This window comes from Phyllobates terribilis, unplaced genomic scaffold, assembly GCF_046119375.1.
Source record: "Phyllobates terribilis strain yellow unplaced genomic scaffold, ASM4611937v1 Scaffold_5__5_contigs__length_657084704, whole genome shotgun sequence".
Lineage (NCBI taxonomy): Eukaryota > Metazoa > Chordata > Amphibia > Anura > Dendrobatidae > Phyllobates > Phyllobates terribilis.
Window position 1 is genome coordinate 582,553,418 of NW_027362765.1, and position 27,566 is coordinate 582,580,983.

Sequence of the window (27,566 nt, forward strand, 5' to 3'; positions counted from 1 at the left end):
CCTTCTGGAAGCCGGTGAACTGGATGAATGCTGCTTAGCCTGGGTGCAAGAAGGCGGTGCTCCAGCAGCGTGGAGTTGCGATCGTAGTGGAGCAGGATCGCAGGGCCCTTCCTTCCCTCCCTCAGGAACCCAGGGCTGGTGTCTGGTTGTCGGCTGTGAGGCAGAGCGGCATGCGCTGCTTTCCAGTGTCATGCCAGGTGTGGGAAAGACTTAGTGCAGCACAGAGGGAAGAGGGAAAGGTAGCCCAGACACTAGGGAAAAGGGGGAAGTGGAGACCTACGAGTCTGGTCTAGTCTCACCCTGTCTCAACTACCGTCGCTATATTGCCTCTTCAGCAATCGCCGCAGGCGTGCCTCGCCCTGTCTGTCCCTGATGTATGGCTAAGGCTAGGGATGGGAGGAGATGAGCACTAGTCGATCTCCACTAAACTCTATAGACAACATCAACAACCAATATATATAATGATATCCGACAAGGGGTCAGAGTGTTAAAAAAAGACCTTTATTACAGCAATTTGGGTACATGGCGGCAAAGAAAGTAGCGTACACACATATATACTAATACCATACACTAGTGAGTATAATGTGATTGCATCAATTGCAGAGACATATTAAATTGCAAGGACACCAGGGCTAAATAATAGTAGCTCCAAATTACCTAATACAAGCTAGTGGTATATCTAGAATCCCATGGTAAAGGATATAATCCTAAATGGTAGGAGCCATTATAGGCATTTCCAAGAGGTAATCTTAGGGTGTGTATCTATAGATCTCAGGGCATGTATTGCAACAGAAAGAATTTTTACAAATAACATTTATGTTATATAACATTCATTCATACCTGGTATATAGAGTATCTGTTAGAACCTTGCTCTTAGGTTTTTTCCTTTGCTGGTCACATGACCTTGTTGGCCTATTTAATCCTGCTCCGCCCCTCTGGCTTTGCTGGACTTCATTGTATAACTACTTTCTAGCTAGCCTGTGCTCTGTATCTAACTCTGTTAGTTTGCTTGGTCTACGGACCTCAGTGTTCTATATATTTTGTTTGTTTGTCCGTCTGCTACTATTTCTGTGAGGAGGTGTCCCATTTTCCTCCCAGTCCTTAGTACTTGTAGGGATTCCTTCCCCACATCTATAGGTCTCCGTACAGACTAGCTTAGGACTTTAGCAGGTCTGATCGCAGGATCAGGTCCCCTGTTACATCGTAGGGATAAAGCTGAGTTCTATCGTAGGGACAGATCTCCTCTCTTTCCTTAGCTCTGGTAGCAGAACATAACAGTAAGTCCAGCCTGCAAATTCTCTAATGAAAGATTTTTCTGTTCCCTCATGGTGTCGGTTCAGGATTTGGCTCATCGCCTGCAGGGACTCTCTCTGGAGGTGGCCGAGCTCCGTCAGCACGTGAGTAACTGTCCTGGAGCATATTTCTTGGAGCCTAAGGTATGTTTGCCGGATTTATTTTTTGGTGAACACCGAGAATTTTTTTCATTTAAAAATGCTTGCTTATTGTATTTTCGTTTGAGACCCAAGTCCTCTGGGGATGAATCCCAGCGCATAGGGTTCATAATGTCACTTTTGCGCAAAGAGCCTCAGGAGTGGGCCTTTTCTTTGCAACCTAGTGATACATGTTTCAGATCAGTGGATAGTTTTTTTTCTGCTTTGGGGCTATTATATGATGATCCTGACCGTGTCGCATCAGCTGAGACTGAGTTGAGACGTTTGAAACAGGGATCAGGTAATGTGGAAAAATATTGTACTCATTTCCGTCGTTGGTCTACTCAAACAGGGTGGAACGATTCTGCTCTGAAAAGTCTATTTCTTGCTGGGCTCAATGAAAGGGTTAAAGACCTGCTAATTGCTTATCCTACACCTGAAGATTTGCAACAGGCTATGCAATTAGCTATACGGGTGGATAGGAGACTGCGTGCAAGGGTTAATGAGAGCAAATCCTCTGCTATGTCAGTTTCTGGTTATGAGAATGTGTGTACTAACAGTGGTGAACCGATGGAGATTGGATCGGTGGCACCTCGCTCTCAAGAAAAAGATCGCAGATTTTCTGAAGGCTTGTGTTTCTTTTGCGTAAAATCTGGTCATTTGATTAAAGGCTGTGAGCTTCGTATGAAGAAAGAAAAAAAAAAGGTCAGTCATGCCCGTATTGCCTGTTTAAATTCCAAGGGTGTATTTTTAGCTGCTTCCAAGATTGCTCAGGAAAAATTAATGGAATTTCGGGTGTTTGTTGATTGTGGGTCTACTCTGAATGTAAATGATGGGGGATTCTTGGAAAGACTCAATTTAAAACCCGAACCTTTGTCATCCCCCATTGCTGTGGTTTCTGTGGATGGTTCCCCTTTGAAGAATATTACTCTCAAGGTCTGTGAATTTCCTCTCACTATTAATGGTGTTCACCATGAGAAATTGGATTTGGTAGTTTTGAATAACTTGCCTTCTCCAGTAATATTGGGATTGCCCTGGTTAAAATTTCACAATCCTGTACTGGATTGGTCTACCAGTGAAATTAAATCCTGGAGCCATAAATGTTATGACAAGTGTTGTAACGGGCGTATTGCAGCTTTGGATAGGGGAGAATTGCCTGTTCCTATTCAGGATTTTTGGAGAGTTTTTTCTGAGAAGGAATCGCAGGTTTTGCCTCCCCATAGAGACTATGATTGTTCTATTGAATTTGTCCCTGGAGCGACTCTTCCTAAAAGTCGTTTATTTAACCTTACTATTCCTGAGAGGAAAGCTTTGGAGGAATACATACAGACAAGTTTGGCTGCCGGTCCCATTAGGCCCTCTAAGTCTCCTGTGGCGGTTGGATTTTTTTTTGTAAAAAAAAAGGACGGCGGTTTACGTCCTTGTCTGGATTTTCGTGAGATTAACAAAATTACTGTACGCAATCCTTACCCACTGCCATTGATTCCTGATCTGTTTAACCAGTTAATGGGGGCCAAGTGGTTCTCTAAAATTGACCTTAAGGGGGCATACAATCTGTTGCGCATGAAGGAGGGTGACGAATGGAAGACTGCTTTTAACACTCCTGTGGGTCATTTTGAGAATCTGGTTATGCCTTTTGGTCTTACTAATGCTCCTGCATTTTTTCAGAATCTTATTAATGACATCCTTAGACCTTTGATCGGCAAAAATGTGGTTGTGTATTTGGATGACATTTTGATTTATTCGCCGGATCTGGAGTCTCATTGGCGGAGCGTACGTGAGGTATTACAGTTGTTAATGGAAAATTCGCTTTTTGCTAAGCTGGAGAAATGTGAGTTCGCTGTACAGAGAATTAGTTTTTTGGGTTACATTATCTCCAGCGAAGGTTTTGAGATGGACCCGGTTAAAGTTCAAGCTGTACAGGAATGGCCTAGGCCTATTGGTTTGAAATCGATACAGAGGTTTTTAGGTTTCGCCAATTATTACAGAAAAATCATAAAAAATGTTTCTAGTATTGTCAAACCTCTGACCGATCTCACCAGGAAAGGTGCTGATGCGGTTCAGTGGTCTTCTGAGGCCATTGAAGCTTTTGTGTATCTCAAGGAGAGGTTCACCTCTGCTCCCATCCTTATGCAGCCTGATGTGACTAAGCCGTTTTTGGTTGAGGTTGATGCTTCCTCTGTGGGGGTTGGCGCAGTATTGTCTCAGGATAACGGGGATGGATTACATCCCTGTGCCTTTTTTTCAAAAAAATTTTCGGAGACTGAACTGAATTACGATATTGGTAATCGGGAAATATTGGCTATTAAACTCACATTTGAACACTGGCGCCACTTCTTGGAAGGTGCTGAATTTCCCGTTCAGGTTCTTACGGATCATAAAAATCTGATTTATCTTGATGCTGCCAAGCGCCTGAATGCCCGTCAGGCTAGGTGGGCACTGTTTTTCTCGCGGTTTAATTTCTCCGTTACTTACATCCCTGGTACTAAGAATGTTAAGGCGTATGCTTTGTCTCGCAGTTTTTCTCCCATAGTCGGTGCTGAGAAAGAGGAGAACATTTTACAAGAAGGTGTTGTGATAGCTGCTTTGGACTCCGTTTTGGAAGATGAGATTCTTAAAGCACAGGAGAATGCCCCATCTAACACTCCTCATGGGAGGTTGTTTGTGCCTGGGACCTTTAGGAGAGATTTGTTTGTTGAGTGTCACGAATCTCGGTTGGCAGGTGATCCCGGAATCTCTGAGACCAAGAGACTGGTGGGTCGCAGTTTTTGGTGGCCTGGATGGCAGAAGGAAGTCATTAAGTGGGTGCGTCAATGTACTGTATGTGCTAGATCTAAGTCCTCACATACTCCTGCTGCGGGGTTGCTTTGTCCTTTGGAGGTTCCCAGTGCTCCTTGGACACATTTGGCTATGGACTTTATAACTGACCTTCCCCCCTCTGAGGGTTTTACTGTCATCTGGGTGGTCGTGGACCGTTTTAGCAAGATGTGTCAATTGGTTCCCTTCGTCAAACTGCCCTGCGCTAAAACTCTCGCTAAGGCCTTTGTCAAGGAAATTGTCAGACTTCATGGCGTTCCTACTGACATTGTTTCTGATAGGGGTCCTCAGTTCGTGGCTCGTTTTTGGCGTGCCTTTTGTGACAGGTTGGGAGTTCATTTGTCGTTCTTGTCCGGATATCATCCTGAATCTAATGGCCAGACAGAAAGGAAAAACCAGGATGTTGAGCAGTTCTTGCGTTGTTTTGTGGCAGACAATCAAGAGGGGTGGTCTGAGTTTCTGCCACTTGCTGAATTTGCTCTGAACAATCATACATCTTCTTCTGCTGGTTGTTCGCCTTTTTTTTGTTGTTCTGGGAGACATCCCTCGTTTGGGTCGTTCTCCAAGTTGGGATCTGCCGTGCCTGAGGAGGAGAATTTTTCCGGTGATTTGGAGAGAGTTTGTACGGATGTGCGTGGTAATCTTCAGGAGGCCAACAGAAAATCTAAAGACTACTTTGATAGGAAACGACAGGAGGTTTTGTTCGCTGTTGGTGACATGGTTTGGTTGTCCTCTAGGAATCTGCGGTTGAGGATTCCTTCTAAGAAATTGGGTCCCAAGTTTGTAGGGCCCTTTAAGGTGCTTCAGGTTGTCAACCAATCTGCTGTTAGGTTGGAGGTTCCTACCTCCTGGAGAATTAATCCGGTATTTCATGTCTCTCTGTTAAAAAAAGCTGTTGTGTCGGATGGTGACGCCTCTGCCTCTGTTCCTCCGGTGGTGGAGGACGGGAAATATGAAATTTCTCGCATCCTTAACTCTAGACGGTATAGAGGTAGTTTGCAGTATCCTGTGGCCTGGAAAGGTTTCGGACCCGAGGATAACTCTTGGGTGAGGTCAGATGATGTTTCCGCGTCCAGACTTATCAGAGCATTTCACAGGAGATTTCCTGATAAGCCTGGTCCTAGGGGATCCGGAGGATCCTCTTAGAAGGGGGGGTACTGTTAGAACCTTGCTCTTAGGTTTTTTCCTTTGCTGGTCACATGACCTTGTTGGCCTATTTAATCCTGCTCCGCCCCTCTGGCTTTGCTGGACTTCATTGTATAACTACTTTCTAGCTAGCCTGTGCTCTGTATCTAACTCTGTTAGTTTGCTTGGTCTACGGACCTCAGTGTTCTATATATTTTGTTTGTTTGTCCGTCTGCTACTATTTCTGTTAGGAGGTGTCCCATTTTCCTCCCAGTCCTTAGTACTTGTAGGGATTCCTTCCCCACATCTATAGGTCTCCGTACAGACTAGCTTAGGACTTTAGCAGGTCTGATCGCAGGATCAGGTCCCCTGTTACATCGTAGGGATAAAGCTGAGTTCTATCGTAGGGACAGATCTCCTCTCTTTCCTTAGCTCTGGTAGCAGAACATAACAGTATCTGCACATGTAACGGTAGCTCTGGATGCATTAGTCCTACTCTCAGTGTGGCGCTCGCCCCGACGCGCGTTTCAGTGCGTCCTTCATCATCCCCTGATGAAGGACGCACCGAAACACGCATCAGGGCGAGAGCCACACTGAGAGTAGGCCTATTGCATCCAGAGATATCGTTTCATGTGCAGATACTCTATATACCAGGTATGAATGAATGTTATATAACATAAATGTTATTTGTAAAAATTCTTTCTGTTGCAATACATCCCCTGAGATATATAGATACACACCCTAAGATTACCTCTTGGAAATGCCTATAATGGCTCCTACCATTTAGGATTATATCCTTTACCATGGGAATCTAGATATACCACTAGCATGTATTAGGTAATTTGGAGCTACTATTATTTAGCCCTGGTGTCCTTGCAATTTAATATGTCTCTGCAATTGATGCAATCACATTATACTCACTAGTATATGGTATTAGTATATATGTGTGTATGCTTTTTTCTTTGCCGCCATGTACCCAAATTACTATAATAAAGGTCTTTTTTAACACTCTGACCCCTTGTCGGATATCATTACATATATTGGTTGTTATTGTTGTCATTTTCCGATTGGTCTACCAATCTATCTGGCTGATATATACTTTGTTATTATGTGGACTAATTGGACCATTAAGAACATATATAAATACAAATGTATATTATCTGCTCGTCCTTTGCAATATTCTTCTATAGACAACATGGGTAGACAAACAGGGGGAGAATGCTTAGCTTTAGATGACTCCAGACAAATGCGAACTCGGCCTCAAGCTCCCGAGAGGACGAAGTACTGCTCTTGCTAAGCCTTCACAAGTAGAAATAAATATAACCGGCACCTCCCTCTCAGACACACCAGGTATATATAAATCCAGGCCAGGGAGCTAATTACCATAGGGAGGTAGCTGCTAGGTCCTAGAGACAGCCTCTAATCTAAGAAGATGTCTATAATGCCAAATGTAGAGATCTCCTGCAACCAACTGCAGGGCGACTGTCTGTCAGCTCTGATACACCCGTGACATCCGATGGCCGCGGCCATCTTCCTGAAGCCGTGATCTACAGTAAAATGGCCGCCTGATCTCCCAATCTGTGCATGCGCCGCTCTGCCTCACCACTGACAGCCAGACACTGGCCCCGCAGCATCTCACCTCTTATGCTGCCGCCACCACCGGGTTCCTGAGGGAGGGAGGGAAGGAACGGAGGGCCCTGTGATTCTGCTCCACCACCACCGTAACTATCCGGTAAGCTACGTTTATGGTCTGAAAAATACGGTATGTCTGCTAACAGAAGGATGCATATTTAGCATATCAGAAATGCACCCATTCAATCCTTCAATATCATGCATGGGGTGCAAAAAAGTTCCACACTAGATGCTAAATATTCTCTGGGTATCTATGCTTCTTTTATGTACATGCCTGAACAGAGTATCACACACTGATATATGCCCATCCCACCAAGCACCACATTCTATAGCTCACAGTTCCCGATGCAATACATAGGGCTATCTTACTTTTTAGCCATAAATATCATAAAATAAGGCCATCTCCTCTCAATTATTATGCAGCATATGTTATCCTGGTATATATTTTTACTCCCAAAAAACAGGGGACAGAGAAGACAACCAGATTGCACTTTGGACAACTGCCTCCCAGACTTTTATCACCTTAGCAAACATACACCTTTAGACACCATCAAATGTCTTATATGAATGTCTCAACCAAAATGAATAAAAGATTGATCTCACCCATTTTGTCAGAGATTCATCTTTGAACCCATACCAGGATTACTCTGTCAATCCTGACGCATGGTTTGTCAACCCTTCTGAAATCCCCCTTCTGGCCCAATCAGCCCCCACATGAGCTCATCAAGGGGAGGTTTTTGGGCGTAACTTAACGAATGTAAAGGCACATGACTTTTAGCTGTTAACTTAGCAGATTAGTTGACACAAAGTACATATTCAATGTACCATCATATACAGAAAGCAGAAAGAAAAGTCTACATTTTCTAAGCATACTAATTATCAGTCTTTTTGCTATACAATTATGGTTAGATCTCCCATTTACTTAAAGCATTCATTTAAGAGACAAAAAAAATAAATAAATATAAATATGGATTCTTGCTCAGAATGCATGTTTAGCCTTTCTTTAGCTTTGCTATGCCTGCCACACTCTATTCTAAATAGTCTCTGTATTATTGGACATTTTTTAAAATTATGGGCAGTTTTTTATTAATTATGAACTATAACAATTAAATAATTTTATTGTGTATTTCACAGGAGAATCCAAATCAGTTCTGAAACACGAATAAATAAAAATCTAACAAAATCAATAAGTAGAAATGCAAAATGCTTTGGCATTAATAGACTTATTCACACATACAATTTGCATGGCATGAAGGATTTCTTCACACTAAATAATATAATTTTGTAATGTTTAATACACTATACAATACATACACATTCAATAAAACACTTTTGGCTGCTCTATTCGATTCGGAAGGTGCACATCTGTTCTAATAAATAACTCCCAGTTGTTATTCCTACTATATCAAACTCAATCCAACAAGCTATATGTGATTATTGCACATGATACCAAACCTTTAGTCATACTAAGGCTAATTGTTTCCCACATTTGTTGCTCAAGATTACGACTGTATATACGCTAGCATATTACTCAACCTACAGTATGATAGAAATGTCGATGGGCTGGCTTTGCAGCTAGAGCTCCTTTTCTTGATATGCGATAGTCAAAAAACAGTAATCCGAACGTTCCCAGCTCAGTCTATATTGATAGATCTGGTTTAGGATTATAAACTCAAGTAGCAAACATAGCTCATTACTACCACATCATAAGGGAAGAGCGATATTGTAGGGAAAGTGTCATCATTGCCAAATTAATTAATGCATCTAGGAACTCAGTGAAAGCTAATTAAATCTGTATATGCTAAGCTCCCTAAGCTCACCATAGCAGCTGCAGGTAGCTTCTTTGACACAGCAAACTTCATTGGTGACATCTCTGCCACCAGGATCCACTGGTAGTTACATGCTCTCTATCAAAGGTAGGGTAAGATGGACAGTTTATCTCACTAATCATATAAAGGTACTGTGCTCTCACAAAGGGACCTAATCTACATTCTGGCTTCATTTTGATATTAAATGGATTGTCCAGTCCAAATAGATAAGTCTGCAGTCACTCTGTGTGACTGCAGACTTATGAATCCCCCCCAGCGAATGCACTTTATGTGTTATACAAGGTGAGCCATTTATATGGATACACCTAAATTAAATGGGAATGGTTGGTGATATCAACTTCCTGTTTGTGGCATATTAGTATATGGGAGCAGGAAAACTTTTTCAGATGGGTGGTGACCATGGTGACCATTTTGAAGTTAGCCATTTTGGATCCAACTTTATTTTTTCAATGGGAAGAGGGTCATGTGACACATCAAACATATTGAGAATTTCATAAGAAAAACAATGGTGTGCTTGGTTTTAACGTAACTTTATTCTTTCATGAGTTTTTTACACGTTTATGACCACTTATAAAATGTGTTCAATGTGCTGCCCATTGAGTTGGATTGTCAATGCAACCCTCTTCTCCCACTCTTAAGACACTGATAGCAACACCACAGAAGAAATGCTAGCACAGGCTTCCAGTATCCATTGCTTCAGATGCTGCACATCTCGTATCTTCACAGCATAGACAATTTCCTTCAGATGACCCCTAAGATAAAAGTCTAAGGGTGTCAGATCAGGAGACCTTGGTGGCCATTCAACTGGCCCATGATGACCGATCCACTTTCCAGGAAACTGTTCATGTAGGAATGCTCGGACCTGACACCCATAATGTGGTGCTGCACCATCTTGTTGGAAAAACTCAGGGAACTAGCCATCTTCACTGCATAAAGAGGGCAACACATCGTCAGGTAGCAATTTCAGATATCCAGTGGCATTGAGGTTTCCATTGATGAAGAATGGCCCCACTGTCTTTGTACCCCATTTACCACACCATACCATCAAGATACGGGATGTGCACCATCTGAAACAACGGATACTGGAAGCCTGTGCTAGTATTTCTTCTGTGTTGTTGCTATCAGTGTGTCAAGAGTGGGAGAAGAGGGTTGCATTGACAATCCAACACAATGGGCAGCACTTTGATGACATTTTATAAGTGGTCATAAACTTGTAAAAAACTCTTGAAAGAATAAAGTTATGTTAAAACCAAGCACACCATTATTTTTCTTAGGAAATTCTGAATAAGTTTGATGTGTCACATGACCCTCTTTCCATTGAAAAAAATAAAGTTGGATCCAAAATGTCCAACTTCAAAATGGCCACCATGGTCACCACCCATCTGGAAAAGTTTTCCCCCTCCCATATAATAATGTGCCACAAACAGGAAGTTGATATCACCAAACATTCCCATTTAATTTAGGTGTATCCATATAAATGGCCCACCCTGTACATTCCCCCGGCCAGAGCTCGACAAGTGGGCGGGTGCAGCCTCGCTACATACACGCCCACTATACTGCCTCATTTCTGGTTGAGGGGGTGACCTCACTCAATACAAGTGTGTAGAGCAAGGCCGTACTCACTAGTCGGGCTCTGACTGGGAGTATGTATAACACATACATATCCTGCTCAGAAATTGGGAAATCCCCGCAACTCACAATGCAAGCGCTGGCGGGATTAATAAGTCTGCAGTCACATAGAGTGACTGCAGACTTATCAATTTGGACTGGACAACCCCTTTAACCAGGGCCACTTTCAGAGTCACTTATGGAGCCATGATAATTACTGTATAAACTTTTGAAATTATGCATAATGATCATACAGTTTACTCTTATTTTTTTCTAAAGTGACCATGAATGGGAAGAACATGATTTTTATAGTGCATTCTGATGTTGCAATTTCCTGGAGAAATTAACTCCCTTAGATATACATGACATATAATATGGAAGGTGACAGAAGATGTTAAGGGGTCCTGGATATATGACACCTAGGTATTTTTATGATAGTCCTGCTATTAGCAAAAAATTTAAAAACATTGTCATGTTTAAATGAGCTGTCCAAAAAATGGCTACCAAAGCAAATGTTTTATTTTCTCTACTTTTGTAAAGGTTCAACAATCAAGCTCACTGCCTTGGTTGTATAATGGTTTATAAACTCTTTTTTTTTACAAAATAAGAAAAATACAGTCAGTAAATAATGAAAGATAGCTTACCCATAAATTCTATTCCTAAATGGTCTGCTGCACCAGGTAGAGCGTGTAAAAAATAGAGATAAGAAAACATTAATAATACAAGTTTGTAAATTCCCCTAAAAAGATAAATGTTTATCCGGTGAAAATATAAAACAAAAAACTTGGTAACAATAATCCATGCACAGATTAACGATTAAATGCAGAATTTCATTACTCATATAGCACTGGTGAAAAAATAATTGTGTGTATATATAAATATATATATGTATAGAGCGAGAGAGAGGTAGAGAGAAAGACAAGTAGGGAGAAAAAGAGACAGAAAGAGAAAAAGGGAGAAAGAAAGAGAGAGAAAGAGAAAGGAAGAAAGAAAGAGAGAGAGAAAGAGAGTGGGAGAAAGAAAGAAAAAAGAAGAAAAAGGGAGTAAGACAGGGAGCGAGAGAAAAAAGAGAGAGAAAAAGAGAAAGGGAGAAAGAGAGAGAGAAAGATAGAGAGGGAGAAAGATAGAAAAAGAGAGAAATGGAGAAAGAGAGAAAAAGGGAGAAAGTAAGAGAGAAAGAGAGAGCAGGAGAAAGAGAGATAAAAGGAGAAAGAGTTAAAAGAGAGAAAGAGAGGGAGAGAGGGAGAGAAAGAGATAGAGAGAGAGGGGTAGAGAGAGAAATGGAGAAAGGGAGAGAGGAAGAAAGAGATAGAGAGTGAAAGAGAGAGAAAAAGAGAATGAGAAAGAGAACAAGAGAGAGAAAAAGAGAAAGAGAGATTGTAGGAATATAATCTTTTTGCTTTTCTTTCTTTCTATAGATATAGAGGGATTTCTGTTTGGCTATTTCATTAAACAGAACAAAAATATAGAATTTGTTAAAGTAGTTGATTTAAAAAAAAAAATCTGCTGTTTTTTTCTACCCATCAAAGTGGACTTTTTTTTATAATGAAGCCCCCCTCATTCACTTTATTGATGCTCAGTTGCAATATCTGATACTTCCCATTAACAGACGTGATGTTTTCTAAAAAAGTAGACAAATATTTTTCAATACTGGACAATCCCTTTAAATATTTTTTTATTTCATTTGATATTTTTAGAGTTCTAGGTATAGCTTAAGAAGTTTTTTCAGCCGTTGTAGTCCTTGTTAACATTGGACCTTACATTCTTTGTGGTAGGTACCAAGAAAACCTGGAGGCAACCCACATAAACAAAGAATTTCCAAATCTCTGCAGATTGTGGTTAGATTTTAACTCCAACTAGAAGTGTAACTTGAAACATTTAGGCCCCAAAGCAAAATCTCTAAGAGGGCCTTGCTTACCACAAACTACTTATAATACTTGTATCTTTTTGCAGGGCAGAGGGACATTTGCTTCCCCTTAAAACCAAGACATATTTATATGAACAGATTGAGAAGAGATACAGATTCTACATGATGCATACTTTATATATAATAAAAACTCAATTCTTCCAATTATTTTTTAGAAAGCAGGGAATTTCTATACTAAATTTGGACAATACTTTTCTTTCTAGCTGCATACTTTATATACAGAAACTCCCTATTTCCTTTAATATTAGACAACAAAAGGAATTTATTGCTTATAATTGTTTCGTAGGAAATTATTACCTACTGCTTTCATACATGTCATTGTATAGAAATGTTTCTATACACATAGCAGCAAATAGCACAATGTGAGATGTGACTTGACAAATGTCAGTAAATGTCATCTATGTTAAAACCTGTCATTGGTAACTATGTTGATTTCAATATATGTAACAACCAGGCAACTATGTAAAAATGACGTAATGACACGAATGATCGTTTGCTAATTATTCACTAATGGTGCTTGTTCTATCATCATTGATTTTATGGCAACTCTGCTAAATTTTTATGTTTTGGTTAATGAGAATGTGTCAGTAATGATCACATTTACTAATAAACTGTAATGTATAGGTAATAGATCATGATACAAAGGAAAGGTCGATGAGGATGGTGATATGTTATAAATAAGAGTGTTCTAATTAAAAGATATAGATATCTTTTGATCACTTTCTACTCTTCATAACCAAATTATTTAATATTATTGATTTATATCATTTTACTATATTTGGTGTAAAATGAACTGGGGTAACTAATTAGTGAAGATGAGTGAATCAATTAGATGATAATCAAATTCATGTAAAATTTTAGGAAATCCGCTTGTCTTGGTAAATTTCAACAATTTGCATCAACCACAGGAAATTCAAACGGCCATAGGGGCTATCACATGGGGTTCTCCATAATATCCTGCAGCTATCACATAACTTGGAATAGCAAAGCTATTCAAGAAGTAGTTCCAGAGCCTGTATAAAAGCAGAGGTATGGAATGCAGCAGCTATTTAAGGTTATTAAGGGATAGTAAGAGTATATCACAGCTCACAGCTCATCAATAGAGATTGGAAAAGAAAGCCCTAAAACTTTGAATGACTGTAATATGTTGCATAACTTTAGTACTGATTGTAGTAGTCTGTGGATAATTGAAATTCAATTGACAAGGGGAGAGATAAGAGAAGTACCAGCAGCAGTGCTAAACTCAATGTGATATAGTATTCCTGGGCTGGAATCTTGCTCTTTTGCATTGGAATCACACATTTTTTTTAATTCTTAATGCACTAGAAAGCAGCAAGGCAACACAATCAATTTTCAAAGAAAAAAAATCTAAATTCAGTGTCAGTCAGAGTATGTGTACTTGTCACAAGTGAGCAATTGTTCAGATTTTTTTTGCTGCATTTATAGTGCAATCCTTTTTTGTGAAGAGATGAATAAATGTTTTTAAAACTCTAACAGAAAATTAGCCAAAATCAAGACATTTAAGTGTTACTGTGTACCTCACATAGTGTGCAAATCACAGGCATTTTTTTCTATTGCACACCTATTTTACTAGTTAAATTTCGCATCTGTATAAGTCACACCATGGCCTGTTGTAGTTGCAGACTTTTTGAATACATACCTACCTATGTATCTACCTAGCATTTCTTGTTATGCTCTTTTTGGCAACAGGGAGAATTTTGTCATAAAAGAGGAAACATCTTTTTTTAAATCTAGATATTTAGATCTGATTGTCTGCTTTTCACACCAGTTTTACTAGTCCAATTTGTCACACGTTCATGTCACACCAAGAATCAAGCCTGTTGTTGCATTAGGATTTTTATATAGGGCCCTATATGCCTTAGAGGCTTTACTTGCTGGTTCTCCAAGCCCTGATCCAGGTCCATGGGGATCCTCAGGCTGTTTTCCACTTATTTTACGACATATGCCTCCAAAGCACCTTATAACTATACCCTTGAACCTGGGATCCTGTAGGGGCTGTCGTTTGAGTCCTGTTAAGCCGGAATCTAATTTTAGTTTTCTACATGCACACATGAAAAGATCTTTAGTATATAATCCGAAGAAGGTCATAGAGACCGAAACGTCATATCTCTATATACTTTACTGTAATTGCAATAAATATCTTCAAATGAGTGCCGGATTCTATTGAATTGCTATATTGGATAAATTGGGATCCTAACCATGCACCATTATCTGTTAATAGGAGTGCCATTCTTCCCTTTACAAATGTCAAACTATGTCAAACACAATTTTCATCCTTAACCCCTTTCCGACGTGGTACGTAATAGTATGCACCACGTCGTAACCCCCTGGTCAGCGCGAGCTCCGCAGTTGAACCCGCACTAAAGCGGGCATATGTCAGCTGATTTATGCAGCTGACATGTGCCCTCAACAGCCCCGAGTCGAATCGTGATCCACCCGCGGCTGTTAACTAGTTAAATGCTGCTGTCAATCTCTGACAGCGTCATTTAACAGCGCCGTGCCGGAAGCGCCTCACTTACACCACCCATCGGTGATCCTGTCACGTGATCATGGGTCACTGATGGGTTGGCATGACAACCCTGGGTTTGCAGGAGACCCCTGTGGTTGTAATGTCCAGATTGCTATGAGTGCCGACCACTCACATAGCAAGTGAGCAAATCTGTTAAATACAGGCTATCTGCTCATCGACTGTATGAAACAGAGCCAATCAGGCAAGTGCTGCTTCTAGTCTCCCACAGAGACTATTAAAGCAAGCAAAAAGTAAAAAAAAAAGATTTAAAAATATACTGTATATAAAAAAAAAAGTTTAAATCACCCCATTTTGCCCCATTCAAAATAAAACAATAAAAAAACACACATACATATTTGATATTGCCACGTTCATAATCACCCAATCTATCAATATAAAAAAGAATTAATCCAATCGGTAAACGGCGTAATGTGAAAAAAATTCGAAATGCGTGAATTACATTTTTTTGGTCGCCACAACATTGCAATAAAATTCAATAACGGGCAATCAAAACATTGAATCTACCCCAAAATTCTATCAATAAAAACATCAGCTCATCACGCAAAAAATAAGCCCTCACCTGGCCCCAGATCATGAATAATGGAGACGCTACGGGTCTCGGAATATGGCAACATTTTTTTTTTTTTTAAGCAAACTTCGGATTTTTTCTTCACATGTTAAGTAAAAAAGAACATATACATGTTTGGTGTCTACAAACTTGTAATGACCTAGCAAATAATAATGGTAGTTCAGTGAACATGGTAAAAAAACAAGCAAAAAACAACTGTAGAATTGAACTTTCTTTTCAATTTCACCACACTTGGAATTTTTTCCCGTTTTCCAGTACACAATATGGAAAAATTAATGTCGTTCAAAAGTACAACTCGTCCCACAAAAAATAAGCCCTCATATGGCCATATTGACCCAAAAATATAAAAGTTATGGCTCTGGGAACAAGGAGAGCAAAAAAACAAAAATGCAAAAATGGAAAATGCTCCGGTCAATAAGGGGTTAAAGCTGACAACTATTTGCTTCCGGTTTACTAAAATTTCCAGGAAAATGGCATCACAACAACCAAACAAAAGTAATTATACTTTTTAAAAAAACTGTGAAACTTTTGGTCGCCACTGTACCTAGCATGTACCAACCTACCTAGCACTTCTCATTTTATCCTTTTTGGGAAGGGAGGAACAATTTTATTAAAAAAAATTGAGCAAAAAATCTTAAAATATGTACGCATTTAAATGTTCATCTCTGTTTTTGCATATCTGCTTTACTAGTCCAATTTTACGCATGATTACATGCCACATTAAGGTTTGTGGCCTGTTGCTGCTGTTAATGATAATAATGAAGGCATCACTCAATAAATTGGGATCTCCCTAAAGCATACTGAAACAATGCAAAACATACATGAGTACAGATGTATGCCAAAATAGGGATCATCAACTGTTAATCCATTTTTATTGGTATGAAAAGAAAAAAAGACTACAAGTATAAAGTATATTTACAAAACTAGGTGTCTCCATAATAGAGCAAACACCTATCCTCATCTGCCAAAGGAACAGCTGTAAGTAGGATATTTGTAATACTACAGTATATTAACACATCAATGGCAATACAAATATTATAACATCTTGAAGTGATGGTTAACCTGACATTAATAGGACAATATCAAAATCTAATAAAAATTAATAAAAATACATTGATAAATATTTCACAGACAAAGAAGAATAATAGATAATGATATAATGCCAGCACAACCTAATCACCAGTTCAAATGACCAAAGAGATTTTGAAAATAAATGATAAAATGTAAAGACCAAAGAACCTGTGAAATAGGCAATAATAGGACGAGGAAATAAGGACCCACGATTTTGCCACCAAAACTGTGGCTTACTCAGGGGTGAAGTAAGTTCCTTTATCCCAAAGTATCCTATATACACGAGTTAAATACATTAAGTTAATTTAATTCACCATGTGTGGGAAACACGGAGGTAAGCCAACAGGTGGTGTTGTCCTCCTGGTGGGCACTAACCCTATTGATATGTCCGAGTGTGCACACCTTGAGCTAACTTTAATCACACCTTTTCTTTATGTGCTTTAACTTTATTCATACTTCCTGTTTGTACAAACAAATTGTGCTCACCAGGACGCTGACACAAACTGTAGTCTTTCCTCACCTCTTAGTTCACCACTTGGCCTACCTTTCTTCTGGCAACCAAATTAGTGGGAAGTGGAGGGAGTTATGTAATATTTGGCACATCAGTCATCTCTGTCAGTGAAGAAGGATATGACTGTTGACAGTGACACCATAAGTTCGAGTTCAGTTGGAGTCAGTGTTCTGAATAGTCACCCTCCTCTGCCACCACAACAGATAATATTTAAGGGGGCACTCCAGAAACTGGTCCACGCTAATTAAAATGTCTGCCTGGCCACAGGCCAATAGCCAGCGTCAGTGCACAGTGCATGGAAGTGACATTACTGCCATGCGCTGTGATCTGACGTCATGTGAAGCAGCAAGAGGACACTGCTCTGTGCGGGAGCAGAAGCTGGTAAGAAGATTCCTTTTCTTTTTATTATATGTATGTCTCTGTAGATTCAGCAGGATAGAAGAACATAAGGGCCCACAATGGATGACATAGTGGCTCAGGATACGTAAATGACATAGGGGCCAAAGGTGGTTGACATAGAGGCCCAGAATGTGTGTCAGTGGCCCAAAATGGGCAAACATAGTGGCCCAGGATGGGGGGAACTTAGGGGCCCAGAACGGGTGACATATGGGCCACTATGGGAGAGATTTGTTGCCAAGGATGGGCAAAAATAGGGGTCCGAATTGGATGACCCAGGATGGGGGAACATATTGGCGCATGATGAAAGAACATAGGGGTCCAGGAAGGAGGAACATAGGGGCCCAAGATGGAGGAGCATAGAGATGTCTGTGTGTTATTTTCTGCTTTGACAAATCTTGGCTTGAAGAAGTGATAGCAGTCTGCACCAGATGAAGAAGAAAAGCGAAGACGAAGGACTTCAACTAAAGACGTCACTGCCAATGGTAAGTCACGATATCCCCTGTATACTCACACTATGCTCTATATATTGCATACAGAGCTACAGTGCATAATGTCACTGGTGATCACTGTATTACCAGTTTACGATACAATATACTGAACTACTGTATATAATGTCACTAGTGATCACTGTATTACCTGTACATTTACACAATATAGAGAGTTCCTGTGTAAAATAGTGGTAATAATATTGTTGTTAGTATTGCATTTTTTATTCATGATCAGTATTGTATTATTTGATCACTGTCTGATGATATTATGTGGTCTGGTCATTGTGTTGTGGTATTCTTTCCTTGTATGTAGTATTATTCAGTCATCATGTGGTGGTAATATGTGGTCTGGTCATAATGTACTGGTATTTGTTCCTTGCATGTGGTATTATTAGTTTATCATGCGGTAGTAATATGTGGTCTGTTCATAATGTGGTGGTATTTCTCTCTTGTATGAGCTATTATTCTGTGACCATGTGGTGGTAATATGTTTTCTGGTCATGGTGTGTCACTAATTGTCCCCTATGTCTGATATTATTTTGTAATCATGTGGTGGTAATATGTGGTCTGGTTATGGTGTAGTGGTATTTCTCTCTTGCATGTGGTATTATTTGGTCACCATGTGGTGGTAATATGTGGTCTGGTCATGATGTGGTGGTATTTCTCTTTTGTATGAGGTATTATTCGGTTACCATGTGGTGGTAATATGTTTTATGATCATGGTGTGGCACTAATTGTCACGTTTGTCTGATATTATTTTGTCATCATGTGGTGGTAATATATGGTCTGGTCACGGTGTAGTGGTATTTCTCTCTTGCATGTGGTATTATTCGGTTAAAATGTGGTGGTAATATGTGGTGTGGTCATGGTGTGGTGGTATTTTCCCTTTTGTTTAAGGTATTATTCAGTCACCATCTGATGGTAATATGAGGTCTGGTCACAGTGTGGCAGTATTTCTCCCTTGTAACTGGTATTATTCTGTCACAATGTGGTGGTGATATGTAGTCTGGTCATGGTGTAGTGGTATTTTTCTCTTGTATATGGTATTATTATGTCACTAAGTGGTGATTATTTGGACTATTTATTATATAAATCATTTGTATTATTTATTATATTTATTTATTATGTTTTCCTATATAGCACCATCACATTCCAAGGGGCTTTACAGATTTTGTCTTCTCTGTCCCCATTGGGGCTCACAATATAAATTCCACATCAGTATGTCTTTAGAGTGTAGGAGAAAACCAGAGTACTTGAAGGAAACCCAAGCCAACACAATTTTACTAAGGCTGTGTTTGCATTAATGACTTTGAAAGGGGAAACATCACTGGATTACACAACTTTTCTGGGCAATTGGAGACTTGATTTGCTGCAATTTAAATTTTTTGGGAAAATGTATCACAGCAGGCAAATTCAACTTTTAAAGATTCGATTATCATTGCAGATTAGTTTATATAGCAATAAGTAAACATACATACAGGTGCATCTCACTAAATTAAAATATCATCAAAAAGTTAATTTATTTCAGTTCTTCAATACAAAAAGTGAAACTCATATATTATATAGAGTCATTACAAACAGAGTGATCTATTTTCCTTGTCTATTTTATGTATTATTTTATTTAATTTTGAATAAAGTTGTCTAATTTTAGATTATCCTTGTCAGTATTTCTTTTTGTCTGGCGGTCTATAGCCGCTACAGACTTTTTTGTGGTATTGCATTTGAGAAGTTATCTGACTTCATGAATTTGGACTTAAGTTGTACTAATGATGTTTTCTGTTTTATGTAAACAGACTGTCCGACGTATTGGCATTATGGACTTTAAAGCCAGAGAGAATTCCTGGCGTTCTAAAGCCTCAGATTTGTTTAGACAAGGGGCCTCCAGTGTCACTCCAGATGTAGCTACTAATCACAAGGACCTTATCAAACATTATAAGAAGACTCTATACAAAAAAACTCGGCTATGGTGGAACAGGTCATCTTTGGAAAACTATATGGACAAACAGATTATATCAAGGGGTTTACGTATACAGCTTTTTCCCTCTTTTGAGCTTAATGAAGAACCGCTACTCAAAAGATGGATTTCAGCAGCCACCACCTGTTCCCTAGAATTTATTCATATCATTATCGATAAAAATTCCATATCTTTAAAAGAACTTGATGAGGAGATTGAGGAGCTAGAAAAATCTCTTCTTAAAGATATCCCACTGGATAACTTTGACAATATGATTGTAGAGATCAATAAAGAGGTAGATAAGTGGGAAGAGGAAATAAGCCTTAATAAATTGAAAAAATATCAGAGAGACAGCAAGGACTATGACAGTGGTAATATTTTCCGCTGGCAAAATAAAAAAGAGAATAAAACCACCAATAGAGATTCAAATATGAGAAGGACAAGAGGAACTTCCAAGAGCCTCTCGGAGAGCTCATACCCATCTGCAACAGATGTATCATCAAGTGAAAATGAAGGTACCAGTACAGTAGCAATAGGCAAACCCACTAAACACCTTCCCGATATTTTTACAAGATCTAAAGGGCAGGTGACCAGTGACGATCGTCAGAAGGTAATTAATCTGTCTGAGCATATACTAACACCCTGCCAACTGGAATTGTTACAAAAAGGCCTAACTTTCTCTCCTACGTCTCATCTAGATCCGTTCACGACGGTAAAGGACTTACATTTATTCGCAAGAAAGTTAATTCTCAAAAAGCCGCATTTCAAACATGAACCCAGTAATTCTCTTTCTACTTTAGAAGAAAAAGAGGCACTTCTAATTTTAGAATCCCTGCTGGAGGAAAGTAATGATGATGAGGTGAGTGATTTTCCTTCATCATTGTTCACTACATCCAAAAAATTTCCTCCTTTGAGTACCTGCCCGGCTGTGGAAGTATTCACTAGATTAGTAACGGCGGACATTGAAGCCTTTAGTCACAAGCCGGGCTGGGCCTCAAATCTAACTATGCAGGAAAGAAAAGCAATAAAAGAATTACAATCCCTACAGGATGTTGTCATTAAACCAGCGGATAAAGGGGGTAATCTGGTAGTATGGACCATATCCCTATACGAAAAGCAAGCATATAATCTCCTTAGTGCACCTTATTGCTATAAAAAACTAGATTACAACCCCACTATCAAATTTCAAACAGAATTAATATTGATTCTAGAGAAAGCCTTTGATGATGGAATCATTCCCAGGAAAATGTTGGACTGTATCAGCAATTTACAACCCAAACTTCCAACTTTTTACCTGATTCCTAAGATACATAAGAACCCATGTGACCCTCCCGGTAGACCAATTGTAGCCGGGAATGAGGGCCTTTGTGAGATTATCTCACAATTTATTGACCATTACTTAAAACCATTGGTGCCCTCTCTGCCCTCATATATACAGGATACAACAGCAGCTTTACAGAGACTTGATAACCTCTATCTGGATACTGATATGATCATGGTTACAGCAGATGTTGAGGCTCTATACACATCCATCAGACATCAAGATGGATTAAGAGCAGCAGCCTTTTATCTACAATCTAGCAATCTACGTCCGGCCCTGGTGGATCTGATCCTCACCCTCTTGGAATATGTCCTCAAACATAACATTTTTACATTTAAAAACCACACATATCTCCAATTACAGGGTACTGCGATGGGGGCTTGTTGTGCCCCTTCGTATGCTAACCTGTTTTTAGGAGCGTGGGAAAGGGACATTTTCCAAGGGGACCACATTGTGGGGATTGATCTCATACAGGGCTGGATGCGATATATTGACGATATTTGGTTTGTATGGGAGGGATCGACTGCAGAGTTAGACACACTTATGACAAGGCTAAACAACAATCAGCGGAACATCAAATTAACCTACAAATCCGGAAGGGAGTTGGATTTTTTAGATCTGAAGATTGTGGTGTCTGATGATGGTAGGATCACTACAGATGTATATAGGAAACCAACATCTACCAATTCCTTTTTACATGCAACTTCATCTCATCCTCCATCTACTATTAGAGGAATACCCACGGGTCAATTCTTGAGAGCTAAAAGAATATGCTCTGAGGGTATCGATTTTGAAAACCAGGCGATTGATCTCAGAGATCGCTTTTTACACAGAGGATATAGTCGTCGTTCCATCAACAAGGGATATAAAAGAGCTAGATTCATTCCCAGGGATAAACTTATCTATGGTAAGTATGGAAACAAAAAACGGAGCAATCCAGATAATCAGATACGCTTTATTTCTACTTATAGCGATCGATGGGATGACTTAAGGGAAGTTTTGTCCAAACATTGGAAAGTCCTCCATACAGATCCCATTCTTCATAAAATCATTCCTCCGGGCCCATCCATGGTAGCTAAGAGGAGTCATAATTTGAAAGACCTTCTAGTGCACAGTCAATATGCCCCGGCGAAGAATCCCAGTAAATATGATCTGAAGATGGGATTCTTTCCATGTGGCCTATGTAAAGCTTGCCTAAATCTACATAAATCATTTAATTTTGAAAACTTTGATGGAACCAAACATTTTCAGATTAGAAAACATCTGACATGCTCTTCAAAAGGGGTTATCTATTATGCAAGATGTCCATGTAATCTGATCTACATTGGTCTTACTATTCGAGAACTCAAAGTAAGAGTCAGGGAACACATCAGGGTCATTGAAAAGGCTAAAAGTATAGAAGATTGGAAATTGTTGAAAACTATTCCACGTCACTTTAAAACATTTCACAACTGCAATCCAGCGGATCTTAAGATCCAAGGTATTGATCAGGTTACGATGGGAATTAGAGGAGGAGATCTGGGAAAACTTCTAGCCCAGTATGAAAGCCGATGGATCTATCATCTTGGTACCCTTACTCCCCAGGGTCTTAATGAAAACTTTGGTTTTGGGTCCTTTTTGTAGCTACTCCTAGGAGGTTTTTAATTGTGGTATGTATATACTTTTTAATATGTTCTGTGAGTCTTATTTTTATCTATTTCCTTATTTTTAGTAAGCATACCGAGGGGTATAAATGAATTGGATGTCAGATTCGGAAGCCTCAGGTACCCAGTCAAGAAGTCATTGCTTGCGGGAAGGGGAAGACAACCATACGACCCTGAACAGCAGAAATGTACCGATGGTTGACACAATTGAACTCTCACCACCATTTGATGAAAGAAAATAGCTGGACGGATCTATCATGGACTATGGTCTCCTCTCTCTTTATCTTCTGTATTTCCTGCTCCCCCCCCCTTTCCCCTTCCCCCTCCCCTTTCCTTTTTTCACTGTTTTATCACTTTTTATCCCACTTTTTAGGTGTTATTTCACCTTTTATACATTTTGTCACTCCAGCTACCCTATAGATTCCTCCTTTTTAACTTATTTTTCGGAGGTCCTAGGAAGTATCTTATTCATGCACCTGGCACTTTGGAAGTTTTTATATTCCCCTAATAAAAAGTACTTATTTGCACTTTTCCTGTGTATGTTTCCTTCCTAGTACTCACCGTAATTATTTATTACTTCTCATGGTAGTTATGGTTTATTATTACACTTTTAGGCCATTTGGTCCGTATTTAATTCCATTCACCTTGGTCCCCCTATCCCCCCCTTTTTCTTTCCTTTTGAGATACTATGTAGTTCCCATTGTTCTTTTTGTATTCTTTTTATGATTTTCAGTTTATTATTTATTTAATTATTTATTCTGATCATATCAGCCTTTTTATTACTATTTTGTTATTTAGCATTTCATCTATTCTTATTTTCATTCAGCTTTTCTTTGTTTTATTGTCTTCATTATTTAGTTTAACAGCCTTTTTTGTTATGTTTACTTGCGGACAGTACACAACTTCTGTCCGTTTGAACAGCAGCATTCTTTCCTATATTTTATAGTATATTATTGCTCTTATCTCCTCTCTTCGGCGGTCCCCTTCCTCCCTTCCTCCGTTCCACTCTGCCTAGCGTTAGTACGCATGCGCCTGATCTGCTCCCTCCCTGACTTCCGGAAGTGCTCGGTCACGTGACCTCGTGCGTTCCAACGTGCGGTTCACGGAGCGCGATTCCGGAAGTCCCTTTGGCTTGGAGGGGAGAACGGGTCACATGACGTCTTTGGTGACGCTGGGCATCGTGATTGTACTCCCACCCCTTGACATCACTCCTTAGGCCTGATTGTTGGGCCCTCCCTGGCTCCCCATTGGCTGAACGTTATATTTATACTCCCTCTTCCTCCCTGGATATGACACGCCCCTGGAAGAAGCGATTGAGCGAAACGGCGTCCGTCGGGTGTGGGGAGGACACCATGGGCTTTCAGCACCTTTGTATCCATCTCTACACTAGGTAATTATGTTCTCCTTTTGGGTATTGCGCTCCTTAGCACACTCTGCTTTAGGATTTGATTTATAGCTACTCCTGCTTTCTTGATTCTTTTATCTATTGTTCGAGCAGTATTTTGATGCTTATTAATATATAACTTTCTGATGCTCATATTTCCTTTGTCGCACTGGCGCTATATTTAGATTAGCATTCTTCAAGTTCGCAACCCCTTTTTTGGAGACCTAGTATGTTGAGGTGAATCACATTACCTACCAGCATTTATTTTTTAATTTTTGTGCTGTGAATAGACCTTGTTTGTGGTTTCCATTCCCCCTTTGTTTTGGAGGTTTTCCTTGTCTATTTTATGTATTATTTTATTTAATTTTGAATAAAGTTGTCTAATTTTAGATTATCCTTGTCAGTATTTCTTTTTGTCTGGCGGTCTATAGCCGCTACAGACTTTTTTGTGGTATTGCATTTGAGAAGTTATCTGACTTCATGAATTTGGACTTAAGTTGTACTAATGGTAGTAATATGTGGTCTGTTCATAATGTGGTGGTATTTCTCTCTTGTATGAGCTATTATTCTGTGACCATGTGGTGGTAATATGTTTTCTGGTCATGGTGTGTCACTAATTGTCCCCTATGTCTGATATTATTTTGTAATCATGTGGTGGTAATATGTGGTCTGGTTATGGTGTAGTGGTATTTCTCTCTTGCATGTGGTATTATTTGGTCACCATGTGGTGGTAATATGTGGTCTGGTCATGATGTGGTGGTATTTCTCTCTTGTATGAGGTATTATTCGGTTACCATGTGGTGGTAATATGTTTTATGATCATGGTGTGGCACTAATTGTCACGTTTGTCTGATATTATTTTGTCATCATGTGGTGGTAATATATGGTCTGGTCACGGTGTAGTGGTATTTCTCTCTTGCATGTGGTATTATTCGGTTACCATGTGGTGGTAATATGTGGTGTGGTCATGGTGTGGTGGTATTTTCCCTTTTGTTTAAGGTATTATTCAGTCACCATATGATGGTAATATGAGGTCTGGTCACAGTGTGGCAGTATTTCTTCCTTGTAACTGGTATTATTCTGTCACAATGTGGTGGTGATATGTAGTCTGGTCATGGTGTAGTGGTATTTTTCTCTTGTATATGGTATTATTATGTCACTAAGTGGTGATTATTTGGACTATTTATTATATAAATCATTTGTATTATTTATTATATTTATTTATTATGTTTTCCTATATAGCACCATCACATTCCAAGGGGCTTTACAGATTTTGTCTTCTCTGTCCCCATTGGGGCTCACAATATAAATTCCACATCAGTATGTCTTTAGAGTGTAGGAGAAAACCAGAGTACTTGAAGGAAACCCAAGCAAACACAATTTTACTAAGGCTGTGTTTGCATTAATGACTTTGAAAGGGGAAACATCACTGGATTACACAACTTTTCTGGGCAATTGGAGACTTGATTTGCTGCAATTTAAATTTTTGGGGAAAATGTATCACAGCAGGCAAATTCAACTTTTAAAGATTCGATTATCATTGCAGATTAGTTTATATAGCAATAAGTGAACATACATACAGGTGCATCTCACTAAATTAAAATATCATCAAAAAGTTAATTTATTTCAGTTCTTCAATACAAAAAGTGAAACTCATATATTATATAGAGTCATTACAAACAGAGTGATCTATTTGAAGCCTGTGGCACTGCTGAGGTGTTATGGAAGCCCAGGTTGCTTTGATAGCAGTCTTCAGCTTGTATGCATTGTTGGGTCTGGTGTCTCTCATCTTCCTCTTGACAATACCCCATAGATTATCTATGGGTTCAAGGTCAGGCGAGTTTGCTGGCCAATCAAGCACAGTGATTCTGTTGTTTTTAAACTAGGTATTGGTACTTTTGGCAGTGTGGACAGGTGCCAAGTCCTGCTGGAGAATGAAATGTACATCTCCAAAAAGCTTGTCGGCAGAGGGAAGCATGAAGTGCTCTAAAACTTCCCGGTAGACCGCTGTACTGACTTTGATCTTTATAAAACACAGTGGACCTACACCAGCAAATGACATGGCTCCCCAAACCATCACTGATTGTGGAAACATCACACTAGACCTCAAGCAGTTTGGATTGTGTGCCTCTCCACTCTTCCTCCAGACTTTGGGACCTTGATTTCCAAATGAAAATTGGAACTGTGGGACCTTGTGGAGTGTGTCAATGACTGCCTTCTGGACATTTGTCAAGTCAGCAGTCTTCCCCATGATTGTGGAGCCTACTGAAACAGACTAGTGGACCTTTTTAAACGCTGAGGAAGCCTTTGCAGGTGTTTTTTTGGTAATTATTTTAATTTACTGAGATAATGACACTTGTGGTTTCATTGGCTGTAAGCCATAATCGTCAACATTAACAGAAAAACACTTGAAATAGATTACTCTGTTTGTAATGACTCTATATAGTATATGAGTTTCACTTTTTGCATTGAAGAACTGAAATAAATTAACTTTTTGATGATATTCTAATTTAGTGAGATGTACCTGTATGTGCTTCCATTATGTAAGGAAACACTAAAAAACACAGTACATAATATATTCTCAGTCATTAACCCTGAAATCTTGAAAGAGGTTGTCTGGTCTAAAATGAAAAGTTTGTAGTCACTATGTGACTGCAGACTTATGAATCCCCTCAGCGCCCGCACTGTGCGCTGCAAGGTTTCGCCAGTTTCTGAGTTGGTGGTGATGAATGCGTTATGCATACTCCCGGGCAGAACCTGTCTAGTGTGCTGGCCCTCTCTCCATATAAATGTATGAAGCGAGGCCATGCCCTGTCTTGTGACTCAGCCATGGGTGTCTAGTAGGCACAGCCTCACTCTATACAAGTGTGTGGAGTGAGGCCACACCCACTGGATGGGCTCTGGCCGGGAGTATGCATATCACATACATTACCACCTTTCCCGACTCAGAACCCGGAGTATCCTCGCAGTTCATGCTGTGTGTTCTGGGGAGGATTCATAAGTCTGCAAACTTTTCATTTGAGACCGGACAACCCCTTTAAACAAAATATGGGCTGACGTTCGTGGATGTGTGAATTCTTGGTAATGGTTCAAATGGTTCAAAGTATGGTAAAGTACCTTCTGACACCAATTCCCTGTGACACACCTATAAAGAAAACATAACACTATTGCGTCCTCTCTGCTTGCATCTGTCAATCCATCTAAACTTTACATTACCTTGTAAACGTTGGTCTTTCAGAATAATACATGTAGAAGGGTTATTTGAAAATAAGTGGTGATGCTATCCCACACTGTGAGGACCTGGCCAC

The 27,566-nt window shown here is 39.6% G+C and overlaps 1 protein-coding gene across 2 annotated transcripts in view; it reads right to left on the reverse strand.

The window, feature by feature from the left end:
- The window catches only part of NRG3 (neuregulin 3), a 1,270,498-nt gene that overhangs the window by 344,680 nt on the left and 898,252 nt on the right, over positions 1-27,566 (reverse strand). Inside the window, exon 4 of one of the 2 annotated variants that reach the window (XM_073685971.1) lies at positions 11,086-11,109. In XM_073685971.1, coding sequence (XP_073542072.1) covers positions 11,086-11,109 — 24 coding nt within the window. Of the gene's footprint in view, positions 1-11,085; positions 11,113-27,566 lie in introns of both variants that reach the window. The other variant, XM_073685970.1, reaches the window with a different exon arrangement.